The sequence below is a fragment of the Acinonyx jubatus genome, chromosome A1 (genome assembly GCF_027475565.1).
Source record: "Acinonyx jubatus isolate Ajub_Pintada_27869175 chromosome A1, VMU_Ajub_asm_v1.0, whole genome shotgun sequence".
Classification (NCBI taxonomy): domain Eukaryota; kingdom Metazoa; phylum Chordata; class Mammalia; order Carnivora; family Felidae; genus Acinonyx; species Acinonyx jubatus.
In genome coordinates, this window is record NC_069380.1 from 21,384,394 (window position 1) to 21,411,053 (window position 26,660).

The following is a 26,660-nucleotide window of genomic DNA, read 5'->3' on the forward strand; positions in this document are numbered from 1 at the left end:
GATGAGGTCCAATTTACCAGTTATTTCTTTATGCATCATGCTTTTAAGGTCAAGTTTAAGAACTCTTTGCCTTGCTCTAGATCCCAGAGATTTTTTTTCTAACAGCTTTATAGTTTTACACTTAAATGTGATCTCATTTTATATTAATTTTTGTGTAGTGTATGTGACTTAAGTTGAGATTCATACATTTTGTCTACCAGTGTCTACCTGTTCCAGCACCATTTGTTGAAAAGTCTGTCTTTCCTTTACTGAATTACTTTTACCCTTTGTCAAAAATCAGTTTGAGCATATTTGTATAGGTCTATTTTGTTTTTGTTTTTAATCCTGTTCCATTGATCCACCAGTATCACACAGTGTTTACTAGAGCTGTGTAATCTTGAAATTGGATAGACTGGTCCCTTCCACTTTCTTCTTTTTAAAAATTGTTTGGAGCGCCTGGGTGGTTCAGTTGGATGAGCATCCGACTTCAGCTCACGTCATGATCTCATGGTTGACAAGTTCGAGCCCCGTGTCAGGCTGTGTGCTGACAGCTCAGAGCCTGGAGCCTGCTTTGGATTCTGTATCTCTCTCTCTCTCTCTCTCTCCCTCCCTCCCTCTCTCCCTGCCCCTCCCCCACTCATGCTCTGTCTCTCTTGGTCTCAAAAATAAAATAAACACTAAAAAAATTTTAAAAATTGTTTTAGCTCTTCATATTACTTTGCCTTTCTATATAAATTTTACAACACTGTTTTCTGTATCTACAAAGAATGTTGTTGAGATTTTGAGCGGAATTGGGTTAAATCTGTATGTTATTGTGGGGAGAATTGACGTGTTTACCAAGTTGAGTCTACTAATCCATGAATACAATATGTCTCTGTATTGTTTTAGATCTTTGAATTCCTTCATCAGTGTTGTGTAGCTTTCCACATGTATGTCCTATACATGTATCGTTAGGTTTATACTTAAGTATTTTTTGAGAGATTATAAAGGATACTGGGTGTATTTTTAATTTTGGTGCCCATGTGTTCATTCCTAGTATATAGACATACAATTGATTTTTGTGTTTTTATGTTGTATTCTGTGACCTTATTGAACTGATTTATTAGATCTACCTTATAAATTGCTAGATTTTTTTGGTCTAATGCCCAGAGGCATTCTTTCTTTTTTTCTTTCTTTCTTTTCTTTCTTTCTTTCTTTCTTTCTTTCTTTCTTTCTTTCTTTCTTTCTTTCTTTCTTTCTTTCCTTTTCCTTTTCCTTTTTGGGAATCCATTTGTTTTTGTAATATATCTTAGTATTGGTTTTTCTCAGTTGATTTCCCAGGCATTGGTGTACTCTTTCAATATTTAATTTCAAGACTTCTAGTTGCAGGACTTTTTTCTCTTTATAGTTTTTTTTTTTTTTAATGTTTATTTTTGAGACAGAGAGCATGAGCAGAAGAGGGGCAGAGAGAGAGGGAAACACAGATTTCGAAGTAAGCTCTGAGGGGTCAGCACAGAGCCCGACACGGGGCTCGAATCCACGGACCCTGAGATTATGACCTGAGCTGAAGTCGGATGCTTAACTGACTGAGCCATCCAGGCGTCCCTTTAATTATAGTTTTTAATATTTGCTGTATTTCATTGCTTTGGTTTTCTTCTTTGAAGACTCCTTATGTGTATTTAGGATCTTTGCTTAACTTTATTGTCACTTTCATTCTAATAATTTTCACCTTCATTTGTTTTTTTGGTTTTTTTTTTTAAGATTTTATTTTTAAGCAATCTCTACACCCCATGTGGGGATCGAAATTTCAACCTCAAGATCAAGAGTCACATGCTCTACCAACTGAGCCAGCCACACACCCCTCACCTTCATTTCTTTTTGATTTAAAAATTTATTTGCACATTCTTTGTCTCTTGAGCATTATCTATTGTGTATTGAATCTCATGATTATTCTTGGTTAGGTTTCCTTTCTGAAATAATTTATTTCTTTTACTTCAAATTGTTTCCTGATTTGTAAGTTTTTCTAATTCTGAGTTTTTCTAATTCTGATATAAAATGTTATTTCACATTATCTTGGATATAATTTTTATGTTTTATAGGTATGGCTTTTTGGTAGCAAGCTTTTAGTGTCAACATTCTGCTCCTTATTTTCCCATTTCTTACGACATGGGATTTGACCCCAATCCTTTTCTGTTGTTCATTTTATAATAGGCTTTCCTGAACTTTTTGGAGCAAGAGGTTGGTCAGGATAGTTTGTCTCCTTTACCACCCTATCTATACCCCTTCCTCTGTTGATTTTTATGAAATGATAAGAAGTATTTGGCTTCCTGTGTTCTGAGATCTGTTTCATTAACCCACTTATATCTGGACCCTCCTTTTCTTTGCTTCATTGTGCCTGTGTTGCTCACTTGGTATTCTGCTCCCAGAAATTCTTTTCAGTTTAGGGCTTCTCCCAAGAAGGGGGATTTCAGTCCTTAGTTTTTGAATCTAGAGCCTTACTTTTCCTACTTTATAGTATTGGTATATACAAAAGATCTTTTCCATTTGTAGCTATTCTCAGATTGCCTTTCGGGACTCTAGTGATTTGTGATTTGGGGTTTTTCTGGCTTCAAGTCCTTCATTTACCCTATTATATTACTTCGATCCTTCTGTTTCCTTCTATATATATGCTGATACCATGTGAGTCCTATAGTTGGCGATTTAACCAGATCCTGCTTGTATTTGAGAATTCAAGGGGATACCCTGTCACCCAATTTTGTAGATTTTGTCCTTGGGATTTTGGGTTGGCTGTCCTGGTAACATTTTTCCCTTTTTTGTGTGAGGTGGGAGATGGCAGGTGATTAAAAACTTCATTGAGAAGTTTTATTCAAGAGAAGGACAACACAAGTACACTAGCTATTGTGGTGAACCAGGTGACATGATAGTGGCTTAGTCTAGGATAATGGCAGTGGAGCTAGAAGGTTTGAATCCTATTTTGGTGACTTGTTGGATAACAAAGAGAGAGAGACTGCATAGACATGGATGATCTCCCAAGATAGGGGTTCTTACAACTGTTTGGATGATGGTACTTTTTCCTAATATTGGGAATATTCATGGAAGAGTAATTTTTTAGGGGGAAGGTATTTTTTTGAGAGGTGAGGAGTAAAGGGACAAGAGGGACCAGCTATTACGATATTTGTAAGCATCCTGGATGTGAGGCCTTGCAACAATCTATCCTCTACCCCCAAACACACATACAGACATATTTAATTTCTTCAGGGAGCTTTTTCCTGATTCTCTGATATGTCTCCTTCTGATATAGAACTTTATTTACTTTCCTATCGTAACATTTAACACATTTGTATTACTGCTTATTAATCCTATGTTTTTTACTAGACCAACTGTTCACAAACTTTTTCTTAAAAGGACAGACAGATGGTAAATATTGAAGGTTTTGGGAGCCAAGAGACAAAAAAAAAGATATTATGGGGCACCTGGGTGGCTCAGTTGGTCAAGCATCTGACTTTGGCTCAGGTCATGATCTCAGGGTCCGTGGGCTCGAGCCCCGTGTTGGAGTCTGTGCTGACAGCTCAGAGCCTGGAGTCTGCTTTGGATTCTGTGTCTCCCTCTCTCTGCCCCTGCTCATACTCTGTCTCTCGCTTTCTCTCAAAAGTAAATAAACATTACAAAAAATTTAAAAATAAAAAAATAAGGATATTATGTGGATACTTAGTATCATTTATGATATAACCACTTAAAAGTATAAAACCATTCCTGTCGGGCCCTACAAAAAAACAGACAGCAATCAGATTTGGGCCATAGGCTGTAGTTTGCTGACCACTGTACTAGGCTGTAAATTCTATACTTGTCCTAGTTGCAGGCATATTGCCTGGTGCGTTTTAGATGAATTCAGTAAATTTTTGTTGAGTGAGTGAATATTATTCTTACAGATTGGAACTCAGGCAAGGGGGTTGAGCTAAAGATAGATATTTTGAGAGTGGTCATCAAACAGAAATTGAAGACATGAGAGTAGATGCCATCAACTTCAGAAGAATGAAAGAAAGAGGCCCAAAGTGGAGCCTCTTCTGTAATTCAGAGAACGGAGCAAGTCATGACTAACTCAATGGTACTTTCATCGTGTACATAGTAGTCAGTACCTGTGGCTAACTGACCTAAGCCATTTGGCTATTTTACATACATATGGTTCTTTTGGATGAGTAGGAGGCCTTTAACTATTAGAGATAGGTGAGATAATATATGTATTTTCCTTAGAAATTTTACTACCAGTGTGTTACGTTATAATAAAACAAGCTTTAGAATTCTGCCACTTACACAAACACGTATTAGCAAGCAGTTACCACCTTGCAGTAAAACTTCATCTGTAAGCATACACCATAAAGAACTGATTAGGGTTAGGTGACAAAATCCTCCTAGAAGGTGTGGGATATAGGATCAAAGGGATTCAAAAACCTCTCTGAAGACAGACTGCACGGCTTTCCAGATTCTTAAACTGCAAACAAGTAAGAATCAAGGCACCTGCACAACATTCCTAACCAGTCTGTATATCTTGAACAATTCCATTTTGGCAATAAAAAGCTATTTCCAATATCTCTTTTATACTAATTAACAAACCACTCCCTAAATTCAGATGTTGGTATTCGAAGCACTTATTAACTGGGAGCTAACTTCTGATATGGGTGCTTTAAATGCTAGCTAACCCACTGTGAAGTGTGGATTCTTAATTTAGGGAACTTCAGAAGTTGACTCACTACTCCTATGGATCCTGAAGTATTTTGATGTGAATTACAATATAGCATTAACTTGATCATATTTTTTAAGGGATATGTTGCCTGGATCTTTTTTGTTGTATTCCTATCATAACAGTTCATAAACAAGTGTAGTTGTTATTGCAATTAAAATATTTTTTTCTAATAAAATAAGATAAAAACAGGGAGGCAAACCATAGACATTCTTAATTATAGACAACAAACCAAGGGTTGCTGGAGAGGAGGTAGGTAGGGGGAAGTAGGCTAATTGGGTGATGGGCATTAAGGCGGGCACTTGTGGTAAGCACTAGGTGTTATATGTAAGTGATGAATCACTAAATTCTACTCCTGAAACCAATTAAAAAAAAAAAAAGATATTTTTTTCTTCTCCGTTCCAGTAACAGTTGAATTAGATATTCATGTAGGCAAATAAATTTTAACAGCAGTATAGTTCTAATCTTCAGTGAATCAAGACAATTTAGAGTTATCAAATTAATATTAGTATTTGAAGATTGCTCAACATTTATTACCATTCTTTATGATAAATATATGAAGCAGTCTGTGTATTAAGCAGTCTCTATATTAATACTATTAAAGTCAAAACACAGAAACATAGTATAGAATTAGATTCAAGGCTGTCTTTCTACTGTTGAACCCTAATAGTTATAATAATTTTATCAGTGCATCATTTCATTACATTAAATGAATGCTACTAACTTGAATTTTGTTTGGCAGTTTTGTTTACATTTAATATATATCTATATTTAAGCATAAGTTTAGATTAATATTTCGGTATATCTAGCAAACTTTATAATTTGATTTTCATGGGGTTTCTCCCCAAAGGAGAATTTATCACTGCAATTTAAGAAAACTTGACAGCGATACCATACAAAAGAATTATCAAATAAAATAGTAGCATACTGAGTCTGGCAATATATTATAATAATATACCATGACCATGTAACCTTTATGTAGCCTTTATTCCAAAACTGTAAGGATTTTACATACTTACATATGTAATAAAATAATTCATTGTATCAGCATATCAAGGGAGAGAGGGGATATCTAATCATTTCAGTCATTCCTGATAAGACATGGCTGATGGAGCCTCTCAGTAAACTTCGAAGGATACTTCTTTGGGGGCACCTGGGTGGCTCAATCCGTTCCGATTCTTGATTTCGTCTCAGGTCATGACCTCATGGTTCTGAGATTGAGCCCCATGTCAGCATGGAGCCTGCTTGGGATTCTCTCTCCCTTTTTCTCTGCCCTTCTCCTGTCTGTGTGCTCTCTTTTCTCAAAACAAATAAACATTTTTTAAAAAAAGGATACTTGTTTGCCTTTTGATACAAAATATCTATCCCAAATTTATTTTCCTTTTCATGTGGTTTTAAGGCCATGACAATGAGTTCTTTACTTTTTTAAAACATGAATCATTTGAGATAGATTTAATTGGTTGTAAACAACAAACACCAACTCTGGCTGATTTAAGGAAAAACAATTTTTTGGAAACATATGGGTAGTTCATAGAATGAGTAGCAACACCTGAGAACTGGGAATAGAGCCTACTCTTTTTTTTTTTTCCTTTCCACTTTGCTCAGGGTTCAGAGTTATGAGGGAGAGTTCTGCTGGCATGGTTTTGGTCTCATGCCCTATTCAAAACGAGGACAGAGTGAGATACTTTAATAGGCAGTTCCATCAGGGCAGTCTACAGCAGAGGATATATAATTCCACAGAGAAACCTGGGTGCAGTTAGGAAAGGGGAATGGATTCTAGGCAGCCAAGCCCCACCTCATGTTCCCCCCAAAATTAACCAACAGATATCCAGTAAAATAGACAGGAGTTTTGGCTTTTTAACCTCCTATATTTCATTCAAAGTCTAAAACTGACCAATCCTTAACCCTTAAAGAGCAATTACTTCTAAAAATTTTTTTAAATATTAAATGCCTAAGACCTTAACGTATCTACTAGCAGTGTCAATATTTAGGTACTTAAATAGTCTTTATTTTTCTTTTTAGACAATGCGAAGACACCGAAATGAAGTGACAGTTGAACTGCGAAAGGTAAGAAAGTAAAGTAACAGAAACAGAAAGTAAATAGGAGATTTTTCTGATTTTTACAATTCTGTATGACTTGAATAATGAAAATACTGTGCAAATTAGTGATCAACCCTAAACCACACAGCATATACATCATTAAATAGTTTATAATGGTATATATTGAAAGCTTTCATTTATTGAGGTGCTATGTACTGTGTGAAGTACTTTAATGCCAGCATTGAAATTGTCACATCTGATGAAATTAGATACTCTTGTGGGTTTTTCCTTAATATCCTCTTTTTTTTAGGCTATGTGCCAGACAAGATTCCTCCACCTTCTTCGTGTAAAAGTTATACATACTTGTTCAAGATTCTTTAGAAAAATAAAAGTAGAATAACCTTATATCTTACCAATTAAATGCAACTGCTGTTAAACTTTATTGTATTTTCATCTGTTTTTTTTTGGAGGACTTTAGAGTTACCTTTATGATACTGTGTTTTCATGCAAGCACATTTTATTTGAAGCAAATATTTCAGTTGCTAATCAAGAAAATACACATAATTGGGCACCTAGGTAGGTTAGTTGGTTAAGCATCCAACTCTTGGTTTTGGCTCAGGTTCATGAGTATGAGCCCCGCATTGGACACTGTGCTGACAATGAGGAGCCTGCTTGGGATTCTCTGTGTCTCTCTCTCTCTCTCTCTCTCTCTCTCTCTCTTTCTCTCTCTCTCTGCCCCTCCCCCACTTGTGCCGTCTCTGTCTCAAAATAAATAAATAAAATAAAAACTTAAAAAAAAATACACATAACTAGTTCTCTATATTATGTGTACATTAAAAAAAATTTTTTTTGGAACTTATATTCAAATCTTTGTGTTTGTTTTAGGTTAGATCCTTTTCTTCACTCCTGAAATTCCTAAATTAAAATTATCATCTTAAAATTTTTCAGTTTTAAAGAGAAGGAAAGTCTTGATTCTGAGAGTAACACTCTCCCAGTCACTAAAACTAAATAAACCTGTGCATTTATGTACTTAATATGTATTTATTTAATACCCATTTTGGGTCATGAATTTTTACCCAGCATCAATGGTTTATGCTCATAAATAGTATATAGTTACTGAAATTCATTCTCCTGCAACCCCTCCCCCCAATCTTTATTACAGTTGAAAAATGCTTGCTAAATCCAGTGTTATTTCAACTCCTTAACCTCTTCAAAGATACTTACCAATTAACAACAGTGATTTGGCAATTATATTTTCAAGTTTTTTCATGTCCTTGGTTCATTTGGACCAGAGAAGTCAACTAGCTAAATAAAGAGTGAGGTAGGCTCCTTGCCAGTCTGAACACTTTGTACCTAGCTTCTTTTTTTTTTTTTTTTTTCTTTTAAACTTTTTATTAGCATATAACATACATAGAAAAAAGTCAGGGGCGCCCGGGTGGCTCAGTTGGTTGAGCGTCCGACTTCGGCTCAGGTCATGATCTCACAGTTCGTGAGTTTGAGCCCCACATCGGGCTCTGTGCTGACAGCTCACAGCCTGGAGACTGCTTTAGATTCTGTGTCTCCCTCTCTCTCTGCCCCATCCCCACTCATACTCTGTCTCTCTCTGTCTTAAAAATAAATAAAACATTAAAAAAATTTTTTTTAATAAAAAAAAAGTCAACACATCTTAAGCTTGATGAGTTTTCACAAAGTGAACTGTTATACAGTTATCTGTATAATAAGCTTCTGGATCAAGAAAGAACATTACTTGTATTCCAAGGCTCCTTCCAAGTTACTCCTTTTCCCCAAGGGTAACCATTATCCTGATATTTAATATTATAGATTATTTTGCATAGTTTGAACTTTATGTAAATAGAACAGTAAGTGTCCTTTTGTGTCTGGTTTTTCATTCATCATGTGAAGATCATTCTTCTTAATAGAGACAGTAGGAATGGTAGGAATAAAACATCTGTTAACATTATACCAGCTATCCCCAGATGTGGGCCTTTACTTTCCCTTAAATTTTCATGCTTGGAATACAACTCAAAACTTTCATATTGGTCCTGGTATTATTCAGAATCCTCCTCTTGTTTTAAGCTTTTTAGCCCTTCAAATATGCTTATTAATTTAAGCTATTCACTTGTCTTAATATTTGGTTGTTTGTTCCTTCTTCTATAGTTGTACTGTCTTCTGTATTTAATTTATAGAATTAAAATTTCTTGCTTGTCACAGTACATCTTTTTTAATATCCACTTTGTTTGCCTTAGAGTCCTCTTATTCTTTTTATTCCTAAAAAAGAATTATTCCTTTCCGGTTACTAGAATTAGTTCCTAGAAATTCTTATAGAAGGACCAAAAATGAAATTAATTAAGGAAATCTCAAGAAATTTCCTTACTTCACATTTCAGAATTCCCTGAGTAAGCCCCAGAATGTGAACAGTTCCTGAAACAAAGCCTAAACCTCAAACAAAGCTTAATTGATTTTTATACCATTCTGTAGAGGTATGGAGAGCCCTTCAAGAGAAGATTCCTTTATTCTTTATGGTCAGAGTGTCTATCTACTTCTAGCCTTGCTATCTCTATAGCTCCATTAAGGAGAAAATCACAGCATTGTCGTTAATGACATTGAGATTCTTGTTAATACAAGAAAGCTAGTTTCCAGAGTTTCATAGATGAGCTCTATTTTTATTAGATTGTAATCATCTTAAGTGAAGGTAATAACCACACTCCCCCACTGCTAGTACTCCCAAATCTCTCTCCCAGCCCGTCCCTAAATGCCTAGTCAAATTCTGGACCAATAGTTCATACTCATTAAATGCTAATTTTCAAGAATGAAATTGATTATGATATGTTAAAATTTTCTGTGTATTTAAATAATTTCTTGAATTTTCAAGAAAAAATACTATAGCTACAGAGCAGTGCTACTCAAAAGTCCTAATCTGTGACAAGTTAGGGAGCTTATGTCAAAATACTAAACAAGGGACTGACTGCTTCCTTTTCCAAAAAAATCCTTCTGCCTAAATAAATAAATAATGTAAATAAACAACGTGTATAGTTTGACAATCGATTTCTGGCAAAATCTCCATATTTTGGGGCAGACCTGTAACATAGAGTTTGAGAAAATCTTAGCCAGTCCAAGGACTGTACTTTGTTTTTTGGTTTTTTTTTTTTTTATGTTTATTTATTCTTGAGACAGAGACAGAGCATGAACAGGGGAGGGGCAGAGAGAGAGGGAGACACAGAATCTGAAACAGGCTCCAGGCTCTGAGCTGCCAGCACAGAGCCCGATGCAGGGCTCGAACCCACGAACTGTGAGATCATGACCTGAGCTGAAGTCGGATGCTTAACTGACTGAGCCACCCAGGCGCCCCTAAGGACTATACTTTGAATAACATTGATACTGCTGTGTCAGATTAAAGATGAATTCTAGTTATTAATATGTAGTGTTTTACTGGCCTCAGATTTTTTTTCTCTGAACTTTTTTGCCTTTACCTCCTTGATATTTTACTTTCCTATTTAATTAGGTACTTATGCATCAACACTTACACAGAGGTCTGTACTTCTGTTTTAGATCATGTTGTAAACAGAGTCACATAGGAATTAAATAACTTGCCTGAAATCACACAGCTGATAAATGGGAAAGCTCTTAACCATTATGCTATAATGCCTCTCAATATAAATGTTTGTTCAGTGAATAATGCCTCATGAGTTGAAAATCCATCCAAAGCCTATCACTGGCATCTTTAACTTTGGCAAATTATATTAAACTTTATATAATCTTCTCTTGGTGACTTATCAGTTAGATATCCCATAGGATTTTATTGTCATTAGATCTGGGGGTGGGGCACATTAAGTTCTTAACATAATGAAAACCACCACCAAAATGCCATACTTTCACTAATCAGATACAGTACAATTGTTTTGTTTGACCTTTTAGTAAAATATCTTTTTTAAAAAAACCCTAAGTTCCCTATATTATCAAGATAATAAAGAAAATTTATATTATCATATCAGTTGATACAGAAAAAGCATTTGACAAAATCCAACACTCATTCTTGATAAAACTCTTGATACATTGCAGATAGAACTTGCTCAACTTTTTTTCAATTTTATTTTTTATTTTTAAAAGAGAGCACAAGCTGGGGAAGGGCAGAGAGAGAGGGAGACACAGAATCTGAAGCAGGCTCCAGGCTTCAGGCTGTTGGCAAAGAGCCCAACTCGGAGTTCAAACTCGTGAACCATGAGATCATGACCTGAGCCAAAGTTGGATGCTTAACCAACTGAGCCACCCAGGTGCCCCTAGAACTTGATCAACTTGATAAAGAACATCTGCAAAAAAACCTACAGCTAACATCATACTTAATGGTGAAAAGACTGAATGGTTTCCCCCTAAGATCTGAGAACAAGGCAGGATGCCTATTCTTACTGCTCTTATTTAATATAGAATCTGCAAAAAAGCTCCTAGAATTAATAATTGAGTTCAGCAAAGTCACAGAAACAAGATTAACATGTAAAAGTCTATCACTTATATATGCTAACAATGAACATGCAGAAACCAAAATTAAAAGCACAATACCATTTATAGCCACTCTGAAGAAAATAAAATACTTTGTTATACATTAACAAAACATGTATAGGATATGTATGGTGAATATTATAAAATGCTGATGGAAGAAATCAAGTAAGACTTAAGTAAATGGAGAGATGTATACTGTGGTCATGAACTGGAAAATTCATCATAGTAAAGATGCCTATTCTCTGATCTATTGGTTTAATGGAGTTTTTATCAAAATCCCACCAAAGTCTTTTTGTAGACCAGACCAGCTTATTCGGAAATGTATATGGAAAGGCACGGACTCTACAAACCTAAAACAATCCTGACAAAGAATAACATAGAAGCAATTGCTCTACCCAATATTAAGGCTCTTGGACACATTTATCAATGGAACAGAAGATAAAACCCAGAAACAAATCCACACAAATACACTCAAGTTACTTTTAGCAGGTGCGAAACCAATTCAATGGAGGAAGAATATCATTTTTAGCAAATGGTACTAGAACAGTTGGAAATTCATGAGCAAAAATAAATAAATAAATAACCTCAACCTAATTGTCACACCTATACAAAAACACAAAATGGATCCTAGATTTAAATGTAAAACATAAAACTATAAATGGAGGGAAATTTTCAGGATCCAGAGCCAGGCGAAGAGTTTTTATAGTTGACCACAAAAGCATAATCCATAAAAAGAAAGTTGGAGCTTAACAAATTAAAAAATTTTACTCTGTGAAAACCCATGTGAAGAAGATGAAAATAAAAACTAGAGGCAAGAAGAAAACCACACATCCAGTACAGGACTAGTATCTAGCATATATAATGAACTCTTAAATGTTAGTATTAAAAAAATCAAAAAACAAAAAGTCTAATTAGAAAATGGGCAAAGATGGAAGAGATATTTCAGTGAAGGATATATACAGATGGTACTTATGATGATGATGATTATTAATACATGATTAGCCATCAGAGAACTATGGATTAAAACCAACTAAGCAAGCATCTATCAGAATGGCTAAAATAAACAATAATGACAACATGAAAAGCTAGTGAAGATGCAGATAAATTGGTTAAATCATATGTTGCTGATGAGAATGTGGAATGGTATAATCACTCTGGAAAACATGTAGCTGCTATATAACCACCAGTTATACTCCTACTCATTTATTCCACAGATATGAAAACTGGTATTCATACAAAACCTATACATGAATGTTTGTAACAGCTTTATTTTGGAATAGCCATAACCTGGGACCAACCCAGATGTCTTTAAAGGGTAATTGGTTAAACTTTAGCATGTCTTTGGCATGAAATGCCATTCCGCAATTAAAAGGAACAAGCTGTTAATAGATGCAACAACTTATACAAATATTTAGGGAATTATGCTGGACAAAAGAAAGCCCATCACAAAAAGGTTATATACTGTGTGATTCCGTTTATATAACATTTTTGAAGTGACAAAATTTTAGGAATGAAGGGCAGATTAGTGGTTGCCAAGGGTTAGATACAGGGAGAGAGAGGTTGTTTGCTTATAAAAAGGCAACAGGAAGGCATCTTCTGTTTTTGGAACTGTTCAGTATTTTGACTAAAATCATGGATATATGAACCTGTGTAGGTGATAAAACTGTATAGATTTAATACACTTAAAACATTCATACAGTGAATACAAGTAAGACAGGAAATCTGAATAAGATCAAGAGATTATATCAGTGTCAATGTCTTGGTTGTGATATTATACTATAGTTCTGCAAAATGTTAATTAAGAGAACCTGAGCTAGAGATTTCTGCATTGTTTTGTATAACTGCATTCAAATTTACAATTATCTCAATCAAAACTTAATGAAATGCTGTTATTGGTTTTAATGCTGAATTAGTTTTTTTCTTTTTTCTTTTAATTCCAGTTAACATATAGTGAACTTTCAGGTGTATGTACACCTTTCTGTTGTAAAACTGTACAACTTTCAGGTGTACAATATAGTGGTTCAACACTTCCATACAACTGAATGCTCATCACAAGCGCAGTCCTTAATCCCCATCACCTATTTAACCCCTCCACCTCTCCACCTCCCCTCTGGTACCCATCAGTTGTTCTCTATAATTAAGAGTCTGTTTCTTGGTTTGTCTCTCTGTCTCCTTTTTTTCTTCTTGCTCATTTGTTTTATAAATGGAACCATATGAGGGAAATCATATGGTATTTGTCTTTCTCTGAATTATTTCGCTTAGCATAATACTCTCTGGCTCCATCCATGTCATTGTAAATGGGAAGACTTCATTCTTTTTAGGCCTGAATAATATATACATATACTGTATCTTCTTTATCCATTCATCAATCAATGGACATTTGGGCTGTTTCCATATCTTGGCTATTGTAAAGAACGCTGTGATAAACGTTGAGTTCCACATATCCCTTTGAATTAGTGTTTTTGTATTCTTTAGGTAAATACCCACTAGCGTGATTGCTGGATTATAGGGTAGATCTATTTTTAGTTTCTTGAGAAAACTCCATACTGTTTTCCAGAGTGGCTATACCAGTTCTCATTCCCATTGACAGTGCACAAGGGTTCCTTTTTCTCCACCTCCTTACTAACACTTGTTCTTTTTGTGTTTTTGATTTTAGCCATTCCAACAGGGTGAGGTGATATGTCATTGAAGTTTTGATTTGCATTTCCCTGATGATAAATGATGACAAGCACCTTTTCATGTGTCTGTTGACCATAGTTATGTCTTTGGAGAAATGTCTGTTTATGTCTTCTGCCCATTTAAAAAAAATTTTTTTTCTTAATGTTTATTTATTTTTGACAGAGAGGAGAGAGAGAGAGAGAGAGACAGAGCATGAGTGGGGGGAGGGGCAGAGAGAAGGAGACCCAGAATTCGAAGTAGGCTCCAGGCTCTGAGCTGTCAGCACAGAGCCCGACACGGGGCCTGAACTCACAGAGTGCGAGATCATGACCTGAGCCGAAGTTGGACGCTCAACCTACTGAGCCACCCAGGCACCCCTGCCCATTTTTTAATTGGATTATTTATCTTGGGGGTATTGAGTTTTGTAAATTCTTTGTATATTTTGAATATGTCATTTACAAATATCTTCTCCCATTCTGTATGTAGGTTGCCTTTTAGTCTTGATTGTTTTCTTCACTATGTAGAAGCTTTTATTTTGATGTAGGCCCAATAGGTTTATTTTTGCTTTTGTTTCCCTTGCCTCAGGAGACATATCTAGAAAAAAGCTTTTATAGCTGATGTCAAAGAGGTTATTGCCTGTGTTCTCTTCTAGGATTCTTATGGTTTCAGTTCTCATATTTAGGTCTTTAACCCATTTTGAATTTATTTTTGTGTTTGGTGAAGAAAGTGATCCAGTTTCTTTTGCATGTTACTGTCCAAGTTTCCCAGCACCATTTGTTGAAGAGACTGTCCTTTTCCCAGGAAAGGATATTCTTTCCTGCCTTGTCAAAGATTAATTGACCATATAGTTGTGGGTTTATTACTGGGTTTTCTATTCTCTTCTGTTGACCTGTATGTCTGTTTTTGTGCCAGTACCATAATGTCTTGATGACTACAGCATTGTAATACAACTTGAAGTCTGGAATTGTGATGCCTCCAGCTTTGCTTTTCTTTTTCAAGATTACTTTGACTATTTGGGGTCTTTTGTGGTTCCATACAGATTTTAGAATTGTTTGTTCTAGTTGTGTGAAAAATGCTATTGGTATTTTGTTGGGGTTTTTTTATGTTTATTTATTTTTGAGAGAAACAGAGCACTGGCAGGTGAGGGGGGAGAGAGAGAGAGAGAGGGAGAGAGAGAGAAAGAAAAAGAATCCGAAGCAGGCTCCAGGCTCTGAACTGTCAGCACGGAGCCTGACGCAGGGCTCGAACTCACAAACTCTGAGATCGTGACCTGAGCCGAAGTCGGACACTCAACCGACTGAGCCACCCAGGTGCCCCGCCTTCAGTTTCTTTCTTCAGTGTTTTTACAGTTTTCAGAGTACCAGTGTTTCACTTCTTTCGTTAGGTGTGTTCCTCGGTATCTTGTTATTTTGGGTGCAGCTATAACTGAGAGTTTTATCTTAATTTCTCTTTCTGCTGCTTCATTGTTCGTATATAGAAATGCAACAGATTTCTGTATGTTGATTATGTATCCTGCCACTTTACTGAGTCATTTGCCAGTTTTCACAGTTTTTTGGTAGAATCTTTCAGATTTTCCATACAGAGTATCATTCATCTGCAAAGAGTGAGAGTTTTACTTCTTCCTCACCAGTTTGGATGCCTTGTATTTCTTTTTGTTGTCTGATTGCTGTGCCTAGGACTTGCAGCACTATGTTGAATGAAAGTGGGTAGAGTGGACACATGCCTGTCTTGTTCCTGACCTTAGAGGAAAAGCTCTCAGTTTTTTCCTATTAAGGATAATGTTAGTTGTAGGTTTTTCATAAATGGACTTTATTATGTTCCCTCTAAACCTACTTTGTTGAGGTTTTTTTGTCATGAGTGGAAGTTGTACTTTCGTCAAATGCTTTTCCAATGTCTGTTGAAATGATCATATATGTAAAACTTTGAATTAATAAATGAGAATCCAAAAGAAAGCAGCAGTTGTTTGATAAGATTAGCTAAGTGATCCTTCAGGAAAAATAATTTGTTATGTTGTCAGATTTTTACCTGATTGATGAACCAGTAGTGTTTTGGTTTAAAAGAAATTAATCAGAGTATAATACACTGAGCAGAGTGGCCAAAATGTAAATATAACATATAAAACTTGTGGGTGACTATCCTTATGTCTGCACAGCAGTAGTATCATTTCATAAATGTTAATATTGAAGAGAAGGCCTTATCTTGTGAGTATTTTTTCCTACTTCTTTAGAACCCTTTAGATAAAAAATAAATAAATAAATAAATAAAGCAAGTAGTAAAATATATCTAAGAAACAGCTCTGTAACCAGCCACAACCTGGGTTCAAATCTTATCTGATATTTCCTAGGTATATAATTTAATTTATCCAGGTTCTCTGTATCTTCATTTACTGCTCTGTGAAATAAAAGTAATTTTATTTTTAATTTTACAGGAACTAAAGCTAGATAAGAATTTAACACAATGAATGTATTGCTGGATAAAAACAAATTTAATTCTGTTGCATTCAAAGTGGGGCTGATAGATATTTTTTTCATAACGTGTTTAAGAAGTGATTGCTGGGGATGTCTCAGTCAGTTAAGTGTCTGACTTCGCTTCAGGTCATGATCCAGCAGTTTGAGTTTGAATCCTGCATTGGGCTCTGTACTGACAGTGTGGAGCTTGCTTGGGATTCTCTCTCTCTCTCTCTCTCTCTCTCTCTCTCTGAAAATAAACTTTAAAAAAAAAAGTGATTGCTTATTCCACAGATATAGATATAGAATTTAGATATAGAATGTACTTTTTCAAGATGAAGAGAGAAATTTGGGAGTGAAAAAGAATTTTATATAGACATCAATGTATACAATTTGTTAACTCAGAAAATACTAGGTGAGTCTTAAGAAATTGCCCATAAGTAACCTTTTTAACATACAAAGTGGCCATTCCCTGTAGTTCAACCCTAATAGTCAGAAAACAGAAAGTCTAAATAGGTTAAATATATAGTTGGGTAATAGATTAATAATAGGTTTTTAAAGGAACTTTAAAAATGGATCCTGTGTTTGTGTGTGTGAGAGAGAGAGAGAGATTGAACATAAAGTAGGTGTTGAAACTAGGGTCGTTCCCGTATCTTTTGAGCTCCCCTCCCACTTGATGAAAGAGATGCCTTTTATGGATGCTGAATTTATTGTAGTACAATGTCTTAGAGGGTAAAAATCTCTAGATTGTCAAGTAAAGGGACAGTTTAAGTTACTGGTTTGATGAAGCTCCCTTTAATGCTTAATTAAATCACCAGAAACCTGCCCAGGGATTATGTTTTCTTGGCTTATACATAGTTTTTATTAAGAGTAATGTATGATTTTCATGCCCTAGGATATTTTGGCTTACTTAGGATGCATTCAGTTCAAATGTGGGATTCATTACTTTATTTTTGATAAAAGAAACAATTTACTAAGTAACTACAATAACTTTAAAAACAAATTAACTTGCACTTGCCTTTGAAAACCTTCGTGGCTGGTGTGAGGGAGACAGGAGGGTTTGTGTAGATGACTTTCACTATCAAGTAACAGAATCACTACTATCTATTGGCTCAATGGAATATTTTTCTTTTCATGCAACTATAACAAGAAACCTATCCAATGACACTTGCTTTTGCTTCCTTTTCAGGATTTTGTAGAAATGTGACATCGCATGGTTATTAGACAGGTTCTTTGCTCACACTGCTTTATATAGCCTTATTCAGGTGGTGGTTTTCTACAAAATTTTGCACTGTTTCCCACATTTTACACATCTCTAATCTCATTTGAAGTGAGAGTTTCCTCCGCCTTTTTCTCCTCCTCCCCTGCAGACAAGGTGCAGATGCAGACTTCTTATAAAATCTTGCAGTTTCGGCCATTCGCATACTTCGTTCGTACTTCTCAATGATTTCATTCTTAACTTCCACTGTAATCATCTCCTTCTTACTGCCTTTCTTTTCAACCCTTTTATGCATGGGGGCTATTATATATGTTCTCATGGATGTTGACTACAGTATTAATAAACTCTTGTCATATATTGTACTTAATGTAACTGGCAATAAGCAGCAGAGAGAAGGGTCTATATCTGCAGGCAATCTGACCTAGAATGAAGCAAAGAATTCCTAAGCTTACTCTTGGGTGGAAAAGCAAAGGACTGTCCATTGGTACTTTGAAGTGACAAAAAATATACTGGTGCCGGTTGTGGGCACCTTGCAACGTTCTGAAAAATCACTGATTTCTGCCAAGCAGCGTGGCCTGAGACCAAGCATCCGAGCATGGGAGATGATCTCCCCACAATCCCACACTGAGAGAGTGAGAAAGAGCCATTAGCTCAGTTGTGACCACATGACATTTGGCATCACACCCTACTCATTTACCAAATTAAAATGTATTAGAAATGTTTGCTTATCTTGTGGAACACTCGCAGAACAAGTTAGTCACAACTCAACGTTGTGCTGTATGTCCAAATACATATAAAGCAAAAATTGACAAAATTACAAGGCAGAATTTCTTAAAGACATAATCATTGTGGTAGATTTTCTTGTCAGTAATAAACAGACCAATTAATAGGGGAAAGAAAAGTTAAATAACTTAATTTGCAAGTGTTTTCTAAAAAACATGTATAAAACCCCTTGAAAAATGGCTCTGTGATAGTATAAAGCTATAATTTCCAAAGTGCACTGAGGCAACATGGGGCTTCAGAGGGACATTTGGGAAATTGTGAGATTTTAAGGGAAACATCGCAACATTTAACATCTTTTAGATATCACAGAACTATTAGGGATTGATTGAGGTAGTTTATGATTTAGACATTAGATCTCACTGCATTTGTTTAATCACATATTTTGTTTAAGAGTGAAATAAATTTTTTTCCTTTCAATTTATATGCCTCCCTACCCCCCCCCCCCCACACAATCTCCAACCCCACAACCCCTCAATCCCCTGCCAATGACTATTAAGTTGTTTGCACCTAACTATTTGAAAAGGATATTTAGGTGCACCTGGGTGGCTCAGTCCATTATGTGTTACATGCTGAACTCTTAGTTTCAGCTCAGGTCATGATCTCAGGGTTTGTGAGTTTAAGCCCTATGTTGGGCTCTGCACAGACAGCTACAGAGCCTGCTTGGGATTCTCTGTCTCCCTTTCTCTCATCCCCTTCCCTGCTGTCTCTCTATCTCAAAAATAATAAATAAACATTAAAAAAAAATTTAGGTATTTTCTTTGGCCTACCCTGTGGACTGAGAAACTTCAAGAAAATCTGGTATAAGGCAAATATCAGTTAATTTCAGAGTGTTGTGCAGACTATATTCTCTGATCACCATACAGTTAAATTAGAAATCTGGGAATAAGATAGTTACAAAAACCTCATAGTGTGAAAAGAAAGAAATGAAGGAAGGGAGGGAGGGAGGGAGGAAGGAGGAAAGGAAGGAAGGAAGGACTTCTAACCTTGACCATCACAGAAATCCTAGTGGCTATTATGATTACCTAGAAATGAGCGATAGGAAAAATAATTACGTCAGAGCCTGTTGAATACAGTTAAAAAGATACTTCTCAAGAGAAATTTATAGTAAGTGGAGATATAGAACAAATAATAATAGGAATTTAAAAGACATATTAATGTATATGTGGCATAGGTTTTAAAATATTAGTACATCACTTAGTTTTTGCTGTGTAATAAACCAATCCAAAACCAAGTAGCTTCAAACAATAGCCATTTTATTCAACTAATAATTTTGTGGGTTGGCAGAGTGGTTCTTCTAGTCTGGGCCAGTTCAGCTGATATTTGCTGGGTTCCCTCATTCACTGATGATGGGTTAGCTGGTGATTAGATGATCTAAAGATGGTCTCACACAACTTTCTGGTTATTGGCTGAGACCCTGGTTGCCTTCTACATAGCCTCATCCTGTAGCAGGCTAGCACAGTGTTCACATGGTGGTTTTAGAATTGTAAGAGCAGCAAGAGAGGACATCCTCAGATGTGTAAGCAGTTTTCAAGTACGTTTGAGTAATGTCTCATTGCCAAAGCAAGTCACACAGCCATACCTGGAATCAGTGCGGGGGCAGGATCAGACTATCCAGAGGCATTGGAAGGGGGAATTACAGCCATTTTGCCAACAGTGTGCCACAATTTGATGATGAGTAATTTTTTGCCAATAGATTTGAAAACTTAGCTGAAATGACCAACTTCCTACTGGAAAAAAAAAATTACCCAGCTAACTCAAGAAGAAATGAAAACCTGAATAGTTCTAAAAATAAAGAAATTATTTCAGTAGCTAAAAATATTTAACCTCTTCTAACCTCCTGAAAAAGAAAAGGTAATCTTGCAGACAGAACTCCAGCAAACATTCAAAGAACAGGTAATTTCTTATTAAATGATTTTAAAGAAGGTAAGGAGGGAACACTGCCCAACTTGTTCTGTGAAGCTAGCAAACCCATGACATTGAGAATGTGACCAAGACAGCATAAGAAAAGGTGCTTATAAGCCAGTTTCACCTATGAACATAGGTTTAAAAATGTGAAATAAGATATTAGTAAATTAAATCCAGTAAAGAATAACTCTTTAAACTTTCAGGAGGGGCTCCTGAGTGGCTCAGTTGCTAAGTATCTGACTTCAGCTCAGGTGTTGATCTCACCATCCATGAGTTCGAGCCCCACGTCTAGCTCTGTGCTGACAGCTCAGAACCTGGAACCTGCTTCAGATTCTGGGTGTGTGTGTCTCTCTCTGCCCCTCCTCTGCCTGCGCTCTGTCTCTCTCCTCTCTCAAAAATAAACATTAAAAACATTTTTTTAATTAAAAAAAATTTCAAGAACAGTTATCCCAGGTCTTGCAAACTTATAAATTTTACATTGCAAGGTTCTAAGTTTAACATTAGAAAGTCAATTAATTTACCCCATTACAGATGAAAGGGGAAAATTGTATGTCAATATCAATAGATGCAAAAGAAGCACAGTTTAATAAAATGAAGCACCTATTTGTGGCTGAAAAGGTAAAAGAAAAAAAATCTTAGCAAATTAGGTATAGAAATGAGCTTCCTTACCCCCCTCCCCCCCCAAAAAAGACTGCAAACATCATATGTCATGATAAAATGCTATCCCTGCTTTAGGCATTGTTGTTTATAAGAGGCTTTAGCTATATTTATGCTTTGTATTGCTTTTATGCCTGAAATACCTGTTGGAGTTGGAGAAATGGAGAGAGTACGATTCCTGAAAGGCCTTTGGAGGCTTCATTATTCAGACTGGAAAATAATTAGAAGAAAACAATAAAAATAGAATGGGATGAACTTAGGGAAACTTTTAAATAAATTCCAAGAGATGTTAAAATTGCCATATAAAAGATTTTAAAATTAACCATGTTACAAATCACGAAGTACAATGCATGGATGCTTTTAAGTTTTGAAACAATGTCAAACTTAAATTGTGAAATTCAAATTTGCAGTAGTACAAAAAACACTGTGCACTCTTCACTCAACACCCAGCTTCCTTGTTTGTTAGCTTTTTTCTATATTTGCCTTATTCTCTCTCTCTCTCTCTCTCTCTCTCTCTCTCTCTCTCTGATTTACACACACATACACACACTTTTTCTTAAACCAGTTAAGTTGCAGACATAATGCCCCATTACCCTTAATATGTCAGTTCATATTTCATAAAAACATACACTTTCCTATGTAACCACATTGCATTTGTCAAATTAACACAGATAAATATTTACTGATTCATAGACCTAATTCATATTTTGCTAATTCCTAATAATGTCCTTATGAATCTAAGATCCAGTCCAGGATTAGACGTTGCACTTGTCACTTTTCCTCAATCTCATCCAATCTGGCAGTTCTTCAGTTTTTATCTTTCATGACACGTTTTTTAAGAGTACAGACTAGTTTTTGTAGAATGGCAGGTTTAGGTTTGTCTCATTTTCCTCCAGTGGTGGTGGTGGTTGTGGTGGGGATTTTGGTCAGGAATACCATATAAGTGGTGTTTTCTCAGTGCATCAGACCAGAAGGCACACAATGTGGATTTGTTCTTTACTCATGCTGACCGTTGCCACTTGGTTAAGATGCTGTCTGCCAAGTTTTTCCACTATAAATTAATAAGTATTTTGTGGAGAGCCACTTGAGACTATAAAATATCAGTGCATGGATTTTAATATTTGTGAAATGCATTAATTTAAAAATGATGTAGAATTGATTGAGTAGTTGCTAAAGAAGTATGCTGTGATATAAATAGAAGTTGGTAGGTAATCTAATATTAGCATATGTATAAGCCTCAGTTTGTTTAAGATGCTTGCTTTTACATTGGACAAAAGTAGATGTACAGATAATCCAGAAAACTTCAGATATACATATATTTCCAGTTTTACCTTTATATTTGATCTGAATTTTAACATCAATATTAATACCTCTTCAGTAAATTTATGTTATAATCAAACACTTCTGTAAATATTGTATTGAAAACTAGGTGGTACAGCCTTTGAAATTATAAATTGAAAAGGATTTTAGAAGTCATTCGGACTTTAATTTATTTAGACTTAATTATATAAACAAACTAAAAACTTAAAAGAAGATTGATTTATCCAGAGTGATATGTGAAATGGCGTATGTTGCTGCCATTACAAACAATTGAAATCCCATAAAATGTAGAAATATATTTGCTAGAAGAGAATTCTTGTTTGTAAAAGCCAGATAGCAAGAATTTAAATATGAGATGTTGGCAAGTAGGTGGCATTTATGCTAATGAATTTCCTTTCCCCACATTCCCAACAAGCATACAGACCTTAACATTTGAGCATTAAACTCTTTCCCATCTAGACAACTTCTTGCTTTAGTAAGTAGATGAAAGCTAGCATGCTAGTTGAAATGTATTTGCTAGACTGTTACAGTAATACTGCATTCCCAAATGTGAATCTTTACTAAAGATGGGGAGGCATGATATTGGTCAAAACTATCATGTTTAATGTGTGTGTGTGTGTGTGTGTGTGTGTGTGTGTGTGTGTGTGAAAGCTGTACTGTTACCAGTTAATTTCGTTACCAAGTCCAGAATGTGGCCTGTCAATGGTTTGTAGTATACACATTTAATTCATGTTATCCTTATCCAGAACAAAAGAGATGAACACTTACTGAAAAAAAGAAATGTTCCCCAAGAAGAAAGCTTAGAAGATTCAGATGTTGATGCTGATTTTAAAGCAGTAAGTTACTTTGGTGTTGTAAAGTGTTTTTACAATAGTTTTATAATCAGAGAACTTCATTTTGAATTTAAGATCAATTTTATGATGATAATTAATGTATATTAACTCATAACTTTAGTAAATAGATGATTTAATAAATGTGATTTTGCTAATAAACTCTTCCCTGAACTGTCTTTTTTTTCTTTTAAGCAAAATGTAACACTAGAAGCTATATTGCAGGTATGTTATTAATTTAATATTTGCATTTTGAAGTATTTGGAAATTGATATTTTTTAAATTTCTAAAATTTACATTTGATGTTACAGAATGCCACAAGTGATAACCCAGTGGTCCAGTTAAGTGCTGTCCAGGCTGCAAGGTAAATCCTAATTTGTCTAGAGGAAGTATTATTACAGGTGTCTTAGTAATACATTGCTAGAAGTAATACATTGCTGTGTCTGTTCATAGTTTGAAAATTATAGCAATTAATTTCTTATATTTCTTTTTCTAGAAAGCTATTATCCAGTGACAGAAACCCACCAATTGATGACCTAATAAAATCTGGGATTTTACCAATTCTAGTCAAATGTCTAGAAAGGGATGATAAGTAAGTATGGATTTGAGTCCCTGTTCACTTTTTTTCACTTACCAGAAAATTTAGGATTATTATTTAACAAACGGCTTCATTTAGGTTTTGCATTTATTACGTTTTTCATTTGTTGTATATTTTTATGTAATTTTCTAATTCTGTGATCATATTCACTAGACCTAGAGTGCTTCTCTTTTTACTATTTGAAGTGTGTGTATATTTTCTAGGAAAATATTAGCTTCTGTTTATTGCCTCTTCTAACTTACCTCAAATATTTTATTTATAGTCTTTATTTTGTTTTTGTTTTTAGTAATATTTTAAAACAACCCAAATAGTGTTTGAGTCACTCTTTGCTTATGAGTCTATATATAGATTAACCTCATGACTGAGTCAACATGAATGGTTTCCAGAACCGAGTGGCTCTTACCCTGGGAATATTCCAGCTAATCCACTGATCTTCTGTGAAGTCTTTAACAGAACTCCAACCATGAATAATTGTCTAATGTCATGTTTTTTATTTGCAGTAGATTAAAAATCAGGTTATACTTTTCTAGAATAGAAAGGAAAAAACACTACTTTGTACCTTTTAAGGTACAGCCCCATTTCTGTTAGTGTTCAGAGATATCTTGGTGTGTTGTATCTTACACCTCATCAGCTTGAATTAAGTGCGAAGAATGTGAGTTTTAACTTCACAAAGTATTTTAAAACAAATGCTAGTTTTGCATTTGAGAGTATTTAGACTAAAATTTGGTGTATTTTGCTAAATGTTGTCTTAAGGAATTTTCAGTTGACTAGATAAATGTAGCCACTAAGGATTTTTATTTAAAAATACTTCTTTTTTCCTTTCATTATATGCTGCAACTGTTCCTCCAAAAATGCTTAACACTCACTTTATACATACATATTTTCTGTAACAAGATTTATTTAAGTAAAAGTAAGTTTTATATCAGCTATTTAAAAAACAATCTGTTCTACCTCTACTTTTAGGGACACCCTTTTTCCCTTTGATCTTCTCTTTCTTCATCTTTTTTTTTTTTAACTTTATGTTCCAGCCTTTGGCATAGCCTCATTTTGTGGATGTGTTTGTGAATAGCATATATACAAAAAATTATGCTAAAATATATACAGACCTCTGTAACTACTACCTGAAGCAAAAGCAGAAAATTGTCAGTAGTTTGGATCTGATTCTATGGATTGGTCGTAGGAAATAGTGTTATCATATAAAAGCCCATAGACTTGGAGCCAAATAGGCATTGATTTAAATCCAGGGTTTGCTACTGACCCAAACTCAAGTGGCTTTTGAGCCTCAGATACCTCATCTACAAAAATCAGGTGATTGTGAGGAATGGCAATGATATACACAAAACACTACATAGTATCAAACTTACAATAAATGCTCATTTATTGTTTACTTATTGCACTCATTCTTTTTCTATGTCTTCTCTTCCTTTTTTTTTAAATGAGATCTTAGAACATTCCCTGCTTTGTAATTTTATTTTTTTATATCTCACTGTTTTCTCATTTAAGGCCCTCATTTCTAGTATTTTGCCAAGCTACCAGGGCTGGCTTAATATAATAACCCCTTCTTCTTCTGGCCTAGAATGACATAAATTCATCATCTTTGATCTTATTGTCCATTTGCTTCTTCTCTGCCTCCAATATACTCTTTATCCCCTGCCTTTTGCCAAAATTCATCATAGTTCTTATCTGCTCCTCCATTTTCTTATCTGGCCTGTCTTTGTGACCTCACTGCTTGTTCTATCTCTGACATTTATTCTCCTTAAAACCTTTTTCCTTCTTGGATTTTTCTGACCTTTGGTACTACAACCTTACTCTCTTTCTTCGATATTCATAGAGCTTTCTTCTAAGTCCCTAACCTTTGGCTCTCCTCAGTTTTTGCTCACCTCCTTCCACCTTGGTATTCTATTTAAAGGAATTTATATTCTTACAGCCATCTATCCTAACTTGATGTACATAATTTACTTTCAACAGGTCTGTCCACCAGCCTTTAACTTTTTTATCCTAATTCTACATACCATGGACGCACTGCATTATTTTCTATACTCTGTAGGAGCCCTCTATACTTAGTATGTCTATAGAATAAATTCCAAGTGTTGAAGCTTGGGATTTGAGTTCTACTCCTCTCTGTCCACTGACACACACTTGGATAACCTACCCTTCCAGTTTCATCCCCTGTTACATGTTTTTACATATTTTCTTAGCTTCCACTCTCTGGATCTGCTCCTTGTCCTCCATACACATTGTGGTCATTCCACCCGTGATACTTTTATTTGTATTTCCATCTGACAGTGCCTTTCTTTCTTTATCTGTCTTTGGAAAGCTAGGTTAGTTTTTACTTTCTTTGTGAAGTGTTCTGTCACAATTCCAAATTGTAATGATCTCATCTTTTCAGTAAAATTATGCAGCCTTGTAATAATATCTCCAGTGTGTAAAGCAGATGATGTAGTATAGTCAGATGGGGACCCAGCTTTAAGACAGAGGCTGTGGCAGTGATTCAAGTGAAGTGGGTGAAGGCCTCAACTAGTACAGTGGTCTTAAGAGGGGTACTATAAATATAAGAAATACTTAGAGGGTAAAATTGACATGACTTTTATATTAGATGTTTATGGGAGAGGAAGGAGTCAAGGACAATAATGACTGGCCAAATGTTGCAGCTATCAGTCACTGGACTTAAAGAAGTAGGTTTACAATTTGACAATAAACTTCATATATTGAAAAAAAAAAAAAAAGAAGTAGGTTTATATTGACTGACTTTGGGAGCCAGTGATAGTCAGGTGGAGATATCCAAGGTGGATATAACAAGGTGAAATTAAAGGACAGGGTAAAGGATAACTGTATAGATCTGTGGGTCATAAATTTAAGTGATAGTTTTGTGTCTAAAGATTTTTTTATTGTGTTTTACAGTCCTTCATTACAGTTTGAAGCTGCTTGGGCATTAACTAATATAGCATCAGGAACTTCTGCACAGACTCAAGCTGTTGTACAGTCTAGTAAGTAAATTAACATCCTTACTTGC

General features: G+C 35.2%; 1 protein-coding gene across 1 annotated transcript in view; it reads left to right on the forward strand.

The window, feature by feature from the left end:
• Positions 1-26,660, forward strand: part of KPNA3 (karyopherin subunit alpha 3) — a 99,314-nt gene that overhangs the window by 42,451 nt on the left and 30,203 nt on the right. The window contains exons 2-7 of the mRNA XM_027064783.2: positions 6,719-6,763; positions 22,966-23,055; positions 23,245-23,274; positions 23,361-23,413; positions 23,546-23,641; positions 26,549-26,634. Coding sequence (XP_026920584.1) covers positions 6,719-6,763; positions 22,966-23,055; positions 23,245-23,274; positions 23,361-23,413; positions 23,546-23,641; positions 26,549-26,634 — 400 coding nt within the window. The remainder of the gene's footprint in view (positions 1-6,718; positions 6,764-22,965; positions 23,056-23,244; positions 23,275-23,360; positions 23,414-23,545; positions 23,642-26,548; positions 26,635-26,660) is intronic.